Here is a 19586-nt window from a genome sequence, read left to right on the forward strand (position 1 = left end):
AATGTGCTTCTTCTTGAGCCACTCCTTTGTTGCCTTGGCCGTGTGTTTTGAGTCATTGTCATGCTGGAATACCCATCCACGACCCATTTTCAATGCCAAGGCTGAGGGAAGGAGGTTCTCACCCAAGATTTGACGGGACATGGCCCCGTCCATCGTCCCTTTGATGCGGTGAAGTTGTCCTGTCCCCATAGCAGAAAAACACCCCCAAACCATAATGTTTCCACCTCCATATTTGACGGTGGGGATGGTGTTCTTGGGGTCATAGGCAGCATTCCTCCTCCTCCAAACACGGCGAGTTGAGTTGATGCCAAAGAGTTCCATTTTGGTCTCATCTGACCACAACACTTTCACCCAGTTCTCCTCTGAATCATTCAGATATTCATTGGCAAACTTCAGACGGGCCTGTATATGTGCTTTCTTGAGCAGGGGGACCTTGCTTTTTTCCCCTCACTGTATAATCTGTGATGCCCCCACCAAGGCAATGTTGAAGAAAGTAAAGCATCACTCGGGGTACAATGGTTGTGACAAATGCACCCAAAGAGGAGTTTGGCTAGGTAGGATGACCTTCCCAGAAGTCGAAGAACTGACACTTGAAACTGACGAGTCCTACAGGAGGACAATGGAGGAAAGCCACGAAGAATCTGGTACCAGAATTTCACCCATATGCCGCCTCCCAGTCGATATGGTGACCCAATTCCCTATCGACTACATGCACCAGCGCTGCCTGGGGGTGATGAAGAAGCTAATCACAGTCTGGGTAAGGGGGAGTGCAGAAACAGATTGTCAGCCGGACACACTCAAAAGGTGAGCACAAAGCTGCGGGAGTTAAGAGGAGTAGTGCTGTGCTGTTTTGTACGAAAACCCAGACGGATTGAGGAGATCGTCAGATGGAAGGCAACAGAACTGAGGCAATTTGCAGCATACACTGTATGCAGTGGTGGAAATAAAATGTGAAAGACTGAAATATGTGCCGGTTGTTCCAACCACCTGGATTGTCAAAAGAGATTCATTCAGTAAGTTTCTACTCTGACAACCAAAGATTGTATTCTGACCTTTACATTGATTGATTGATATATATATATATATTATACAGTTTATTGGGTTATAATTGTAATACATTGTTACCTCTTCCTCAGGGTGTGTATTGCTTGCTACTGGACCAAAAAATTTAACCCCAAAAAAGTGAAAAACTGCGAACCACCTGACAAGACATGGAAAATACAACGGGTCAGAATTCACAGGTAAAGTGAATATGTTTTGAGAGTGATAGTATATATGAAATCTGGATTCAGTTTGACAGTCTAGTAAGGCATGTCCAGTATGGGACTTTACATTGGGGTTTGGCCTATCATTTCAAACAAATAACCATTGTAGAATTATTTGTAACAAGATTTATTTATTTTTGTACTCATATGACAGAGCAAAGAAAGCGAACTGGGCAGAGGAGAAAATAATTTGGAGACAGATCCTGAGGAAGCAAATACCTTGAGGAAAAAAACCAAATAAAACCCTCACACCTCCGAGACTCTCAAAGTCATGGTGATACCGGTAATCTATCTAACATGCAGTTAACATTACAGTGCCATAGCAGGCCACATTTCAAATCAAATCAAATCGTATTGGTCACATGCGCCGAATACAACAGGTGCAGACATTACAGTGAAATGCTTACTTACAGCCCTTAACCAACAGTGCATTTATTTTAAACAAAAAAAGTAAATATAAACCAACAACAAAAAAAGTGTTGAGAAAAAAAAGAGCAGAAGAAAAATAAAGTGACAGTAGGGAGGCTATATATACAGGGGGGTACCGTTGCAGAGTCAATGTGCGGGGGCACCGGCTAGTGCCCCCTTCACATTTAACTCGTGTTTGTTGCCATTGCATTGATTGTATGGAACGTACAGGTGCTTCGGTCAAAAAGGTGACGAGGCAGAGCAGAGAAAGGAGGCAGACAGGGAAAGTAAGCACAAGTGTAGGCCGTTTCTTGATCTATACTGAATCACACCTTTTTCGTTCCATTGGTGTGTGGTCATTGAAAAACGATACATGTTTGATTCTCACTTTTATTTAAATATATATTAAAACATCTATTAAACAATAAAAAAAGTTTACAGTCGGCTCATAAAACAACGACGTCTGCAGCACCAGAGGTACACTATAGTGATGCAAATTAGGAAACGTGAAAATACATTCATTTACCTCTAATAATGTGTTTTATTTTGTTTTACAGCTCTCTCCCCACTGTCCAATGACGGTAAATAGCTCAATTTACAACTATTACAAACAATTGAAGCATCCTTGTATGTTGTACCCAGGGCCTAAAATTAACACCCACCAAATGCAGGTAGATTTTGGCATTGGCGGGTAAGATGTCTATTTCAACAGTCAAGTTGGCGGCTGGTCAGGGCGCAACAGTGGGAGCATTGCACTCGCATGTGAAGAAAAAATAAAGTATGATCACATTTACAGCAAAATAAATACTGCAGTAGCTGTTTTCAAAGTATTTCTGCCCTGCAACACTGCATGGCTGGGGGCTGTGTGCACGTGAAGAGCTGAGTGACAGATTCATTTTTAGAAGTGCTGAGCACAGGCATAAAAGTTGGTCAAATTTACTTGAAACAAAGGTCTACTGTCGTGTTTCTTGGCTATTTACATTGTTTTGTTCGCAAGCTAGGTTGTTTTTCAACATTTGAGTTTCAACTGCTAGGGAAGAGAAGCAATGGGGCTACTAGTCAGACTCAATATCACAGGCACAAATATCACATCTCATCTGTGATATTTTGGTCAAAAGATTCAGGTCACAAAAAATGAAATTAAACAATATCCCACATTACTTCTTACTAGTAATACATTTGTTTTAGAAACTTTACAAAGCATGCTCATCTGTTTTTCGTGTTTTGTTGGTGTAATTTTACCGAATAAAAATATTTTGGCTGGTGAGAAATCTGAGTGGCTGGTAGATATTTTTAATATACCTGCCACAGTGGCTGGTGGACCACCATTTTGTTTCTCTCTGTCGCCCACGCACTTTCAACATTTAGATAAAGTATTTGACCTTTCCATTATGTTAGCGATGGAGGATTCGTTGATTTCCAGTTAAGTGTGCATTTTTTCAAGAAGTATCATCCAACCAGTCAGGTCTCACTCATATGCCATGTCTTGAAATATGCAGACGGATTAAACGTACATTTACATTGTGATAGTTCTGACAGACAACTTTCTAACTCCGCCCATAACTTTTGGACTTTATAGCATTCGCAGAAGGCATGGATTGAGTCATTGTTAGTTTTACTCTTAAAACATGACTCTGCCGTTGTGCTGTAGAATTTGTGATTTTTCTCTTGTATAATACATTCTATACATTAGTTTATACTGGATTAAGTGTACATTTTTGTTAACTGTAATTTTCTTAGTGATGTTCCTACATTCCCGCCAGCTTGTGCCAATATCAGTTATTTTTAAGTTTTGGAAGACTTAACTTTCCTTTTTATTCTGAGTTTTATTTGCCAATATAAAGTCAGTTATGACCAAGTATACTTAAAAAAATAAAATAATAATAATAATAATAATAAATATATATATATATATATTCAGTGGGGTAATTGGTATTACCGATAATAAATATAAGAACTAACTGTTCTTAACGGTCCCCTGTAGCTCAGTTGGTAGAGCATGGCACTTGCAACGCCAGGGTTGTGGGTTCGTTTCCCACGGGGGGCCAGTATGAAAATGTATGCACTCACTAACTGTAAGTCGCTCTGGATAAGAGCGTCTGCTAAATGACTAAAATGTAAAAAAAAGTTACTTTTTATTGTGCCAGCCTGTGTGTGCCAATCAGATTGCAGATTTCTCTGAACCAGTTTCATAAAACAAATTGATAACTGAAATTACAATTGTGTTAATTGTTCATATTTAATTGTGTACTCCTGGCTGTGTGCATGTTCCCAACGTAACCTTTAGAGAACATTCCCAGCTACCTTCATACAACCAAAAGAGAACGTTCAAAGATGTTAAGAAAACCATCCATTTGAACCTTAAGGGAACATTGGCGCAATATTCAGGGAACATCCCCACAGCCTTCAGGGAACGTTCCCAGAAGCCAATGGTCCAAAAATATTCCACATAGTTCATACATACACGGCTCCCAGAATAGGTTATATTACATACCAGTTTTGCTCAAAGCAGCCAACTAAAGTAATGTAGTTAAATGTATCATGGGCACAGCAGGAATGTATATTGGTGATGTTCAAATTATTTCTTACCCACTGTGTCTTACTTGCTGAAGGCCCCAGTCATCCCTGCCTGTGCCTGACATTGTCGAAAAACAAGTGAACAATGAATAAAGATCATACAAACAATAGGCTCCTAGAATAGATTTTATTACATTCAAGTTTTGCTCAAAGCAGCTAACTAAAGTAATGTACAGGGATGCAAATTGGCGAGGGCCCAAAAAGGGCGACTTTTTGCTTCTTCCACTGAAACATGCATGATGTAAAGAAAGCAATCCAATTTTATGTGTTGCCTAGACTTTACTGCAAATGACACTCAAGTCTTGAGAAAAAAACAATACACTAATATTGCAGTTAGCCATGACAGCCTTCATATAGTCCCGTGTAACTCAGTTGGTAGAGCATGGCGCTTGCAACACCAGGGTTGTGGGTTCGATTCCCACGGGGGACCAGTATGAAAATGTATGCACTCACTAACTAAATCGCTCTGGATAAGAGCGTCTGCTAAATTACTAAAATGTAAATAATAGAATGGTTGTGACCACACACATCTAAACATTGCACTTGGGAAAGAAACATCTTGAAATAGAATGAAACAAACAGGCATTCTATTTTTGCTCCATTATAGTGGCCACTATAGTAGACATCGATCAAGTGCACAAGACTACACACAAAAATTAAATACCCCCTCACTCACACACATGTATTTCTGTCAAATTCAACACAACAAAAGCAATATATTTGGCCTACATTGCACACTTTCTGCCTGTGGACATCTGTTCTACAATGTGCCAGCAGAGCATGATACCCTTTGTTGGCATAACTGATCTCTTTCAGGCAGAGAGTACACCTGGCATACCCCTTTTTATCCACTGTATTGAAAAAGTGAGAGAGGGAAAGTGTGTGGTCTTCCTTTAATCTCTGGCATCCAGCTTGAACCAGGCCCAGCTCCAGCTACACTTGATCCCCGAATCCACTTGTTTAACAAGCAACGCCTCATTTTCACCTAATTCTCTCATTCTGAAAATTAACCACATATTGTAGACGGAAAACATTAGTTCACAGATAGTAGTTAGTTCGTTAGCTAGTTAACATTTCACACAGATTGCCAGGGTCCAGTAAGCAACTAACATGTTATAACTTGAGGAACATTAAGGAGTGGTATACCAGTTAATACTATAGCGCATTGGTTAGCTCACTAACATTAGCTCATCTGATGTTGTAACGTTAGCTAGCTAACATTAGCTGTCTGAATATTAGCCAGCTAATTTTCACACCATAAATTCAACTATTTGATCAGTTAAGTTGGCCAATGTTGCTCAACATTGCTCTGGCTAGCTAACGTCGGAGAATTCGATCCAGCTAGCAAGATACTTAACAATGCTAACAATACTTGTTCCACCACACTTTCTCCCTCACCTCAAACTTTGCAAATGCCAGTTGTTTTTCGGTTACAGCTCATGAAGTACGCTTCATCACCTTCTCACCCCCGTCTCTGTGGTCAGGCTTCTCACCTACCTCTTCGTTATCATTCAGGGGAAGCACTGCTGTTACTGGCAAACTGCCTTTTCACTCTCGGCTGTCTTTCTAGTGCGCGCGCTGATGCTGTAACTTGCAAGTTGGTTGTCTCTTCTCTCTTCAGTCGAGTGCTTTATTCTGTTATGTGAACGATCGGCTGAGCCTTGGATGCAGCCAGTATTGCTCCAAACGTGCATCACTCGTTCGCTTACAGCCAGTAGTGATACAAAGCCCTCCCCCCCCAAAAAAAAATGTGCTCATCGGATCTACACGAATCACGTAGGTCACCTATTTTGGATTCAAAACGGCAAATTTATCCGAAAGGTGACTAATTTGCATCCCTGAATGTAGTTAAAGTATATTCAATCACAAAGGCTGGTCTGAGTGCATCTCCTCAGTTTCAACAATTAACATTGCATTTTATCGTGAGCACAGTGGGAATTTATGTCTGTGATGTTTAAATTATGTCTTACCCCCAGAGTGAGAGTACATCTTTTCCAGCAGATCTCCTTGCTGAGGATGGCGTTGATCATGCACTTCTTCTTGTGGGGTGAGCCTGATGTTCCGCATGTCACGCCTCATGTCTAAAACACAGGGAAAAGGGGACATAGTCAAAATGTTAACCTCTATGCGATCGGTGTCCCGTATACGGGACTGTTGAGCTAACGTGCACTAATGTGATTAGCGTGACTGTTGTAAGTCACAGCAAACTTTCCAGGACATAGACATGTCTTACATGGGCAGAAAGCTTAAATTCTTGTTAATCTAATATACAGTTGCTATTACTGTGAAAAAATACCATGCTATTGTTTGAGGAGAGTGCACAACAACAACAAAAACGTATCACGGCAAATGGTTTGATACATTCACCTCTGAAGGTAAATAATGTACTTACATTCAGTAATCCTGCTCTGATTTACATTTTAGTCATTTAGCAGACACTCTTATCCAGAGCATATGTGCATATTATTTTATTTTTTTCATCCTAAGGGTCCCAGAGATAAAATGTAGCATAGTTTTGTTTGATATAATCCATTGTTATATTCAAATGTAGAACTGGGTTCTACAGTTTGAACCCCTGCGGTCTCTGGCTCCACACCCACCCCGCCCGGCCATCTAGATGTGTGAAAGTTAGTGTATAGGTTAATGATCCATCATGTATGACATTCCTGGGACTGTGTAAACTTACATTTTGTATTACCATATAATTTTTGTATGTTCTCTATAGTTATGTACTTGAAAATGTATCAATTCGGCACAATTGGGCAGACTTGATACAAAATAGTCCAGTATTGCAACGTTTCAGTGGATCAATCTGAAACTTTGCACACACTGCTGCCATCTAGTGGACAACATCTAAATAGCACCTAAACTGCAATATTATATTGGTGGCCTTTCTCTTGCATTTCAAAGACGATTTTTAAAAAACATGACAACGCATGTTTTATTGTTTGTATCATCTTTTACCAGATCTAATGTGTTATATTCTCCTACATTAATTTCATATATCAACTTAAAAGTGTTTCCTTTCAAATGGTATCAAGAATATCCATTCCTTGCTTCAGGTCCTGAGCTACAGGCAGTTAGATTTGGGTATGTCATTTAGGCAAAAGTTGAAAAAAAGGGTCTGATCCTTAAGAGGTTAATGCATCTACAAATTCAATGTTTTACACAATATTGTATCATATTTGATGAGTTACTGACCTGTCCGTCCACAGGCTTGATCTGCTGTAGTCTCCACAACCAGATCACACTGGCACAGGATGTCCATGCACCGGATGGCCTGAGGGATGTACTCCTGGAAAACAAAGAGACATTTGGTCAGTTGTAGGTATTTTTCAATGCTGTATCACCATCTTTATCTGGACAGAAAATGCATTGTTTTCATACTTAACACCCAATCCTCATGCCTCATTGTTTGTTCTTGTTTCCCAATCAACAGTCTGGATCTTCCTCTTCTGCCATGGTGGATGAGCTACCTTTTCTGGTAAATACAGGGCTATTTTATCTTTCCCACCGGAAAATGGCAGCTATAGACCTGAGTGTTGTCACTTGGTTTCCGGTCCACCCATCTGAAAGACATAAAACCATTTTTACAAAACTTTTGCTAGCTAGGTTGATTACTAAAATGATTACATTTATATTAAAATGCCATAACCCAGACTTGACTATAGTAACCTCAAATCCTACTATGTGGATGGGGCATTTCTGCTGCGATGGAGGAATTATCTGGAATGCTCAGCTAGATGATCAGGACAGTCTAGGGTACTATTTGCCAGAAGAGGTGAAGTATTGCGATGAGCTAGACTGTACTTCTGATTCTAATTCTCAAGAGGAAAGTTAAAACCCTAGGCCTCCTGTAGCTCAGTTGGTAGAGCATGGTGCTTGCAACGCCAGGGTTGTGGGTTCGATTCCCACGGGGGGCCAGTATGAAAAATGTATGCACTCACTAACTGTAAGTCGCTCTGGATAAGAGCGTCTGCTAAATGACTAAAATGTAAATTCACTGAGGAGGACCATCAGCGATCAGGGGATCGTCTGAAAGGGTCTGACATGCAGGGATGTAACATAAGGATTTTTGGCAATGGCCAGCAGACCACAATTTCTACATTCAGGTCCGAAATCTGTGGCATGTGATGTTTGTAAAGACAAAATGGCTAGTTTCGTACATGGTCTCCTAGGCCAGTCTGAAAAGTACTTGACTCGGGCTAGCTTAATTTCCATCCCCGCTGACCTTTGACTTCACAGGTAATTTGATCAGTCATGTACAACAGATGCACTCGTTGAACAAAACCGTTTCTGTGTTTTGTATGGGGAAAACATTGAGCCCACAAGTCCTGTATTGTGTGGACACCACTACAAATGAGTGGATTTGGCTATTTCAGCCACACCCGTTGCAGGTGTATAAAATCGAGCACACCACCATGCAATCTCCATAGGAAAACATTGGCAGTAGAATGGCCTTACTGAAGAGCTCAGTGACTTCCAACGTGGCACCGTCATAGGATGCCACCTTTCCAACAAGTCAGTTTGTCAAATTTCTGCCCTGCTGAAACGCATTCTCTGGAGTGATTAATCACGCTTCACCATCTGGCAGTCCGACGGACGAATCTGTGTTTGGTGGATGCCAGGAGTAAGCTACCTGCCCGAATGCAGTGCCAACTGTAAAGTTTGGTGGAGGAGGAATAATGGTCTGGGGCTGTTTTTCATGGATCGGGCTAGGCCCCTTAGTTCCAGTAAAGGGAAATCTTAACGTTACAGCATACAATGACATTCTAGACGATTCTGTGCTTCCAACTTTGTGGCAACAGTTTGGGGAAGGCCCTTTCCTGTTTCAGCATGACAATGCCCCCGTGCACAAAGTGAGGTCCATACAGAAATAGTTTGTCGATATCGGTGTGGAAGAACTTGACTGGCCTGCACAGAGCCTTGATGAATTGGAACGCGGACTTCGAGCCAGTCCTAATCGCCCAACATCAGTGCCCAACCTCACTAATGCGTGTGGCTGAATGGAAGCAAGTCCCTGCAGCAATGTTCCAACACCTAGTGGAAAGCCTTCCCAGAAGAGTGGAGGACCAACTCCATATTATTGCCCATGATTTTGGTATGAGATGTTCGACCACCAAGTGTCCACATACTTTAGCTAATGTAGCTAACTAGCCAACCGAGGTGCCTAACTAGCTAGCTCACCAGGCGATATTTAGCTAACATTAGTTCACCGTTCACGTACTCAGACTTTTCTAAATGGTGACATGCTAGCTAACCATCTATCCTTGCCAGGGTGCCATCCTAAAGTTAGTTTGCAAGTCTGACTACACGAATGGTGACTTAACGTTAACTAAATATACCTTCCACGGTGGGCTAACGCTAGCTAGCATCTCACCACGTGAAAAAGTAGCTGGCTACCTCACTAAAGACTTGTCAATAAAAAGGTCACGGCAGTCATTATGCTAGCCAATGCTGGTTTTCTTTTTACTTGTAAGGAAGGTAACGTGCGTTGTACACGTAACTACAGTCAGTGGTTGTCTAGTTAATTTTCATAAGCCTCTCACTTATAGAGATAGGAAAACAATCAAATGCACGTGTGCTTATCGGAGTAGTGGTTACAATCTGGTACATAGCACAGAACCATCCTTGTTTCTGATCAATGGAGAGACCTAAGGTTAGCAAGTTCACTACAAAGGCAGACTGTAATTTTAAAAATTACAGTAATCTAAAAATGCTAAAAGGTAACTAGCTAGGTAATTTGAATAAATGATAAACAAGGACAAACATGAGAAATACATGATATCAATTATTTAGCCGAGAATCTAAAAAGGCCATAATATCTACGCTACTTGCTTGGTTACATGCTACTTGTCAATGACTTGAGTTGCTAAGGTAAGTATCACAGGGATTGGACCCCCTAGCCTCGACAGGGTGGCTCAATGATAAATGTTGAGCCTTATTCCCCCCCCCCAAAAAAAAATTGTAAAGTGGTTATCCCACTGGCTATAGGGTGAATGCACCAATTTGTGAGTCGCTCTGGATAAGAGCGTCTGCTAAATGACGTAAATGTGCCCTTGAGCAAGGCACTTAACCCTAATTGTTCCTGTAAGTCGCTCTGGATAAGAGCGTCTGCTAAATGACTAAAATGTAAATGTAAATGTAATGAGTTCGCATGAGAAATGTGCCTTGAGGGATGACATCATAGTTTGCGACAAGGTGTGTAGTTCTGTATGATAGCCACATTAGCATTTCGTTTTGTGGGGGGTAATTACAGGCAAATATATTGATAAAAGTTAACTTGTCTGAGATAGATTTACGTGGTTATCAAAACGTCACGCCAGGGTTAGCCTACATGAAACACAGACCTTATGTGAAGTAGTTCTAAAATCCCTGATGCAAAAATGAATGGTGAAAAAAACGATTGAAACCATTTCTGGGTTTGAACCGCCAGGTTTTATGGGTATTATGACTCAGACGGTGTCATGGCGACGTTGGCTCGCTAAACTCAAATCAAATCAAATCAAATCAAATTTTATTGGTCACATGCGCCGAATACAACAGGTGCAGACATTACAGTGAAATGCTTACTTACTTAGTAACTCATGCACAGAATCACGTCATCGGGTCTTAACGGTTTTCTCACGCCGAACTGCACATGTGCACGCCGTCAAATCAAAGGCACTCCTTCAATACAAAAGTTGTTTTTGACGAAAATAAAAACGTGTCAGTTTGTCACTTTCACGAGGTTGGAGCAGTGGCGGCTCCTGAAAAAATTCTCAGGAGGGGCAATTTTTCTGATGATTTAGGTGACCTACACACATTTTAAAAAAGATATGTCCAGCAACAACATGAAGACAGGGGCAGCATATAAGTCAATACCAGAAGCATTTATTGACTGATCTCAAAAGTGTTGGCTTACCAGGGTTGGTGGAGCCCTCAGTTTCATCTTTGCCTCGCAAAGCTAACTCAAACACTCCGCAAAACTTCACACACTGGATTAGCCGGCTGAGGATGTGGCGGTTCTTGCTAATGTCGTAGTAAATATATTTGTTATAGTGAATATGGAATATGATATGTTGAGTAAAATGTTGTGCTAAGATCTATTTAGGTCAGGAGCTGGTTATAAGTTCTGTTCCTATCCAATAACAATGGACAAAAGGGTCCTATCTTGTCAGCCTTGTCAGCAGGTGGCCAAGGACAACACCCACGCCATAGGCCTCTCAGTTCTTCCAACTCACGAGTTCTTGCTCTGAGGACACACACACACACAAACACACACACACACACATCATCACTGTTAAACACACACACACACACACACACACACACATCATCACTGTTAAACACACACACACACACACACAAAAATCCCCTCTCTTAGGCTGAACATTTGAAGACAGAGAACCCGACTCAGAGCCAATGCAACAGTGACAGTAGCCTGGAGGGGACCTCGCCCAACTCATCAGGACCAATCAGAAGATCAGAACTACTAGATTCAACCTACTACATTTATTGCATAAAATGTCTGCACACAATGTTTTGGGGCTCTCTTCAGATAATAATAATAATAATAATAATATGCCATTTAGCAGACGCTTTTATCCAAAGCGACTTACAGTCATGCGTGCATACATTTTTGTGTATGGGTGGTCCCGGGGATCGAACCCACTACCTTGGCGTTACAAGCACCATGCTCTACCAGCTGAGCTACAGAAAGTGGATACTCATGGATGCGCATCGCAATTGTAAAATGTCAACACAATTGGAGACACCACGTCCTTTTTGGAGACATGTTATTGACAGTAAACTATTGTAGATGCGACTGCTAACTAAATAAAACATTTTAGCTGGCTAGCTAATCATCTTAGCTAAATGTGGGGCAAACAATTCAGTTATTTACCGTTAATTTGAGGGATTGGGGTGAAAGAAATCGAGTTACATAGTGATACTTTACGATATACTGTATTGACAATATCGCAATATTTTAGCGCTAGTTGGCTGTACCTGCACCAAAACACCATTATTGTTCCTTCATAGCTTGTTCTCAATCTTTTCACATTGGGAGCCAATTTGTTTTCAGCACTTTTATTTCCATGACTGATCAAAACTCGTTCTCATGGCTTTCTGATCCCTCTGCAACAGACATATGGTGCGCAATAAAATCACAGTATCGAATCGCAATACGTATAGAATCATGAGACTCGCAATGCTGATGCATATATCTTATCGTGAGGTTCCTGGCAATTCCCAGCCCAAGTTCATTTGCCACAACAAATCTCTTCGCTAGCAAACGCGATGTCTTCTCCAAAACGGCAATGTGTCTCCAGCAATGTTTACTTTTTTGACGTTCTATGGCATCTCCACTTTCCAAGCATATATGACCACATGTAATATTTTGGTAAGTGATGCAAATAGTGAACTATGTAGGGCCAGGATGTAAAATATATGTAGCTGCAGCAATTTCTCTTATCTGATATGGTAAGTAATGGGGCTTAATTTATAGCTCCCTAAGAGTTTGACGAACGGGTCCGTGAACGCGATTCCAGATATCTTTACCTCTGAATAAACTGCCTTTATTTTACCATATCCACCCTGTCCAAAGTCTCTACTTGGTCTCAGTTCTCCAGTAAACTTGTGATTATCAACACTAACCTCATCGTTGTGGCGGCGGACAGCTAGCCTGTATCCCTCATCCAGTTGAGTGAGTGGCAATGTCTTTTTTCGTTCGTACCAATTTTTGGAAAATCCTCGGGTGTAGGACTTTCCGCCTTTAGTAGAAACCTGTTGAATTATTAAATTTGGTCTGGGAGGTCCTAATTGTTTCGTTGCCAATTTATCTTCATTTGTTCGCCGACAAAAAGGAACTTCTTTCAAACAATCCGCTCTTTTCTCAGTTACGTTCATGGTTACGTAACGTATGACGAAAGCGCGTAAGTGCAAGCCCACAGACACCCATTGAGATTGTATTGAAGGCTCTGAAATTTGAAAAAAATAGATTTTACATGGGAGTCTATGACAGACTTCTGGGCGATTTTCAACCTGACTGAAATCGCCCCAAAAGGGGGGGGGGAGCCATTTGAAGCACGACTTTAGCCTGATTCGACATTTAGTGGCAGTGTGGCACTGTGGCAGATCAGACGTATAGATTACAACACTGATAACTACTGTTGCCGTGATATAATTGATTAGAAAAAAAATCCCTTCCTTTTCCCGTTTGGCAGTGCGTCGCCCATATCGCCCTATTGAACAGGCCGCCCCTGGGTTGGAGTAATAACATGTTCAACTACTTAAGACATTGGCTCGAATCTAGGTTATGCCTTTATATTACAACTGAGGAAGAACGTTTCACTTCTCTCATTGATTTCTCAAACACCAGCCTGGTCGGCTTGGTCTGTTTCGCAAGCGTTCCCGGAAGTATCGCGATGTTGCGCCTATGGTTTTAGAAACAGTACATGCCGCGTTCAAAACACTGAGAACTCGGAAATCTCCGACTTCAGTGTGTTCAAAACCACTGGGAACTCGGAAAAAAAAAACGAGCACTGACTGGTAAAAATCGATTTGAACGGTCATCCAACTCGGAATTCCAACTCGGGCCTCTTATTACTTTTTTTAGGGGGTAAAAAACTCGGGCATCTTTCTAGGTCACCTACGTCATGATTTCACATCGTATTTTTCCCAGTTGTTTTGAACGCTGCAACAGGATGGTTCAGAAACTATAGCGCTACTTTCACTTTCTTCTGGTGAACGGGAGGTGTATCATCTTGACGAACACGAATTAGGCTATTTATGCTATATAGTGAGCTTGCTATTATATTCTGCCCAGCTTTGACAGACAAGGTATTTCACTAGATGACAAACAGCTTTAAAAAAAAGTAAGTCGTACTGTCATGTTTATCATCTTGTTGTGGCACAGTACTGCAGCGCTAGCTAGCCAGTTTCTAAACTTGACTTCCGTCGAGGGCTCTTTCCTGAAAATTAATGAAAACTCTGGCTGGACAAAATATAGAGCAGATATTTCTAGCTATACAAATTGTGTTTTTGGTATGGTGTGGGATATGCAAACTTTGGACTTCAGCAAACTTTGGACTTCAATCATTGTTTCAGACCAATGGCCGGCAGATGGCGATATTGAGTCGTGTCAGTTTACCGTCCAAATGCATTGTAGGCAGCCGGCAATACGTTCGTATTCCTCGTGGACCGGTTCGTACCTAAAACATTCTCCATTCAAGCTGCATATAGGCTTCGATTTCCTCAACTTTATTTAATGGCGAGAAGGTGGACAATATTCGTACTTTCTTTATGAAACACAATTTTCCACTACCATGCTAGAGTGGCTAAATGCTAATCCCGGATGTTGTGATTCGCGTTCAGCCAATCAGGTTGTAGCAGTCTGTTTTTTCACCTAACGCATCGACGTCTTTTTTAAACATTAATTGCATTATAAAATAGATTTTTCATGGAAATTCCAAAGCCATAAATATTTAACATTCAATTACTAAACATTGAAAATGTTCTGTTGTCTCTGTCAGGTCCACATTGGGTAGACATCAATAGAAAAATAGGAAATTACTATGAAATAATACAATATTTCAGATGTGTATATTACTTAGTTTTTATTTGGACTTTATTTTTAATTCCTTAAGTCATCATGGCATCTCTGCTCAGGCAGTAGCAGCCCAACAGCCAGACAACCACTCTGTACTCCCCATACTGTACTCTTTAGTCATCCCTTTTAACTAGGCTAGCCTGCCTAAGCATGCTGCATAGCTGTCTGATGAAATCATTTTACTAGTTCTTCAAGTAGATAAGGCATACTTTCACGAACTGTCTCTATCTCTTTCTCTCATCATTGTGTTGTGCACATGGTCTATGTGGTCTGTGTGTACCGAAAATAGTAGGCATAAAAGTATATCAATCAATCTATATCCAAGCTGGAAAAAACAGGCGCAATGGATTATGGTCATTGTAGTTCATTACCACGTTTCTACAACTCCCTTCAGCCCAGCATCTCACATAGTTCTTCACTTGATTAACTTGTGAATTATTAGATTTCTCTCTGGAGAAAGTCATGTTGGAGTCACAAAAAAATAGAACTAAATGGCATTTAAGTAATTGAACCGACATCGGTTGTTTAGTAACCCCCCAAAATTAAAAAATGTTGGTTAATCACTTAGCACTACTAAAATGCAAAAATGGTCCCCGACGGGACTCAAACATATCTAGCTACAACCAGGTCTGTCCTGAGAGCAGTCTTAGTTTCCTCTAATGAGATGCTGCTAAAGCAGCAGGCGTAAAAGAAAAGGGACCCCTGGTCTGATAGTTTCAACCTGATTGGATAAACACGATACACAACATCCAGGATTAGCATTAGCATTTAGTCACTGTAGTAGCATGGTGGTGGAAAATTGTTTCATAAGGAAAGTACGCATATTTCAGCTTTTTTCCTCTTCACCTGCTCATTAATTAATTATTTAAGCATTAAATAAAGTTGAGGAAATCGAAGCCTATGCAGCCTGAATGGAGAATGTTTTAGGTACAAACCGGTCCACGAGGGATGCGAATGTAATGCCGGCTGCATACAGTGCATTTGGAAAGTAAGAAGACACAACTCAATATCGCCGTCTGCTGGCCTTTTGGCTATCATTCTTCATGCTATGAACTGATATAGCTATCTATCAGTTCTACCTCGTGTCTATTCAAATCAAATCAAATTTTATTGGTCACATACACATATTTAGCAGATGTTATTGAGGGTGTAGCGAAATGCTTGTGTTCCAACAGTGCAGTAGTATCTAACAATTCACAACAATACACACAAATCTAAAGAAAAATAATATATAAATATTAGGACGAGCAATGTCAGAGTGGCATTGACTAAAATACAGTAGAATAGTATACAGATACAGTAGAATATAATACTCATGCGGGGGAGTTTTGTTAAGAGCCCGATGCTCGGTCTGAACGTTAACACATCACATGCGGTACGGTTTTGGAAACATAGGTACGTATCTTTCATATCAGCGATAATTCATTTTCAAAAAACAAAAGGTTAAATTACTACAACTTTTATAGGGCTAGGATTATTGTTCCCACACGGCTATATCTCCATGTTACAGCGCTTGTTTACGGAAGACAGAGGTGACCGCCTGTGTTAATTGGCTATATAGCGTGCTCGAACACCTGTGGGGAAGTGTAGCTGAAGTGTAGTTTGTTGGCTGGAGGCACACACAGCCGTATGGATCTGTGCAAACCTGCTACAGTTAGAATCGTTCAAATAAAGAAGATACACTTTCTCGCTGTTGTGAAAGAGAAGTTCCATATGTTTCTAAAACCGTATCGCAAGCGATGGTTATTGACGTTTCAAAAACGTTAAAACAGAGCGTCGGGATTGTAGTTCACATTGTCCCACCTGTAAGCGGTGCTTATAGCTGAGAACCCTTGGGATAAGGCGGAATGCCTTGTTAATGACTTGGGTTCGCGATAGTAAATATAACATTAGCTAGCTTGCTATGGTCATCTATTCTGTAGCTTAAATATGCATATCATTAAAGCTAAATTACAGTCTCTGATTTGGGAAGCTGTTCAGTGGTCATTTAAATTGTTGATATTTACCCATTGATTCATGAAGAACGTTGAATATAACTTTATGTGCTTTAGTGTAGCCGATGTAAAATGGCTAGCTAGTTAGCGGTGCGCGCTAGTAGCTTTCAATCATAGACGTCACCTGCTCTGGAGTGACAGGTAATGATGCTTCGTGGGTGGCAGTTGTCGATGTGTTCAGAGGGTCCCTGGTTCAAGCCCAGGTTGGAGCATGAAGAGGAACGGAAGCAATACTGTTACATTAGCACAACTGTCTTTATCATAACCCAAAATAAAAGGTTATTACTCCAATGTTTACCAACAACAAGAATGCAAACAAACAAATATATCTTCAAAATATGGTTAACGCTATCAGTCCCAAGACCCCAGCAAAACTCGGCTTTTCATTTATCTGACTAATTTATCTGCATGTCCAGCCTCACAATGACATGTTTTAGTATTTTTTCATTACAAACAGGACTACAAATAGAACAATAAACAATTTGACAAACCGTTGCATTCATGAATGTCAATACAAAAATAAGGTCAGCCAAAGCAAAAACCTGATAAAAGTTACTTTTTATGAATGCTGTACAATCAGTGGCCTGTTTATTAGGGACACCACCCCATTCACATAAATGGTTAAATCCTACAGACAGAGAGTCACATGGCTTGCTATATAAAGCAGACAGACGGGCATTGAGGCATTAATTTACAAAACGAGTGACATTGAGCGTGGTATGATAGTATTTCAAGCGGCCGGCCTCCTGGGCTTTTCATGCACGACAGTGTCTAGGGTTTACCAAGAATGGTTCGACAAACAAAAAACATCCAGTCAGCGGCAGTCCTGTGGGCAAAAACTGCTCGTTGATGAGAGGTGGAAGAAGAATGGCAAGAATCGTGCAAGCTAACAGGCGGGCCACAAACAGGCAAATAATGGCGCAGTACAACAGTAGTGTGCAGAACGGCATCTCAGAACGCACAACTCTTCAGTCCTTGTCACAGATGGGCTATTGCAGCAGACGACCACACCGGGTTCCACTCCAATCAGCTATAAACAAGAAGAAGCGGCTCCAGTGGGCACGCGATCACCGGTACTGGGCAAAAACATCGCCAGGACCAACGAATCCCGGTTCCTGTTGCGTCATGCTGATGGCAGAGTCAGGATTTGGCGTTCTGGAGCAAAGGGGGGTCCGACCCGGTACTAGATGGGTGTACCTAACAAACTGGTTTATGTACAGAAATGGCTTACTCAGTGGGAAATGAATATCCAACTAGTCAGTGACAACAGCGTGGAGTTTGTGACAGAAACTATGTGAGCTTATTATAGTATTATAGACACTTATGTCCTGGGATTTTCTATGATCTTCTATATAGAAGAACGCCTTAACTTCTAACGATTCTTGTGTAGCTTGTGAGTGTCATAGAGCAAAACATGTTTACACGTGCGTGTTTGTGAGAGTCTCAGCTTTTCATAGTTAGCTTTAATAGTTTGTAGCGCAAACCATTCTGACTCTACAGACGTATTTGTAAAAAAGACCCGGCACGAGCCCCTTCGGGATCCGCCCTTGTCTCACAAACACTGCTCTAGCTTAGCCCCTGTTCATCTCACAGACTAATGGTCTGTATCTTAAACACACAATGTTGAAAAGGGGTTAGAAGTTCTAAATCACGCTGGCGCAACGCTGGTACACGTTGGGTTAAACCTATCTTGGATGTCAGTTCTTGCATCTAGAGCGCTTTCTATGAATTTAAAAGGGATTACATTTCCCTGACCCCATCCCTCAGCTGTATTCCAAAACAAGTGGCGGGCTCCTGTTTTTTGTTTGTTTGTTTTTTAAATCTCAGAATGTAGCTTTAACGAACAGGCCCAGCCGGAACCATGTAAGAAATATCATTTATATTATATTATGTCTGTTGTATAAATTGGCTGATGTTTTGTGTGTGTGACATAGATGGCGGCGGAAGAACCTGATGTTACTCAGCTAGAGGGAGAAGTCGTGGAGCTTGAAGATGCAACAGATGCCAAACCTGACCGAAAGGGAAGATTCCTCCTCTTTGGACGGTGAGTGCCTTGTCCAAAACACATGAAAGACGTGCATGTTTCAACAGTCTTACCCTGGCAGAGCTATACAGTATATGCAAGGACTCACTATAATCATATTTTGATGCTATACATAAACAATGGATTTAAGCTATACAATCTTAAATTTGGGGTTTTAAGGTAAGACAGTTGTACTTAACTCATAAGGCATTTATCATCTGAAGAGATGATGCCTATCTAGGCCTGTAAAATGAACTATAAAAACATGAACTGAGAATAACATTAAATTAACAGACTTTTAGGACCGATATTTAAGTGAGAGTAATCATTTAAAATCTATATTAAATGGTCAATCATCTTTGTGTGAACTCTTTTTAATTTAATAATTAGTGTTTCAATAAAATTGTGATTCCCCCCTTTTCAACTAATTTTCACCACAAGGGGCGCTACAAACCTTATCTACTGCTTTCAATGCAGGTTACGCACAATTAAACAGATCTGGGTTCAAATACATGCATATATAAATATTTGTACTTTAAATAGTTATTTTCTGTGTATTTTAATATTTTCAAATAATGTGGCCGAATCAACTACAGTACTTCTAGGCCTAGTTGAAGTACTTTAAAGTATTTTCAAATAATTTCCTATAAATACTATTTGAAACTATTTTCAAATACTTATTTCCAAATACATTTCAAATACCTCTAGGACCAAACAGACCTGGGTTC

At 40.7% G+C, this 19586-nt stretch overlaps 1 protein-coding gene across 1 annotated transcript in view; it reads left to right on the forward strand.

Annotated features, from left to right (window-relative positions):
- Nucleotides 1-13964: 13964 nt before the first annotated feature.
- The window catches only part of casp7 (caspase 7, apoptosis-related cysteine peptidase), a 33180-nt gene continuing 27558 nt past the window's right edge, over nt 13965-19586 (forward strand). Inside the window, exons 1-2 of the mRNA XM_084141839.1 lie at nt 13965-14107; nt 18770-18879. Of these exons, the coding sequence (XP_083997965.1) occupies nt 18770-18879 (110 nt within the window). The 5' untranslated portion in view covers nt 13965-14107. The remainder of the gene's footprint in view (nt 14108-18769; nt 18880-19586) is intronic.

The sequence above is a fragment of the Coregonus lavaretus genome, assembly GCF_964263955.1.
Source record: "Coregonus lavaretus genome assembly, chromosome: 25".
Taxonomy (NCBI): Eukaryota; Metazoa; Chordata; class Actinopteri; order Salmoniformes; family Salmonidae; genus Coregonus; species Coregonus lavaretus.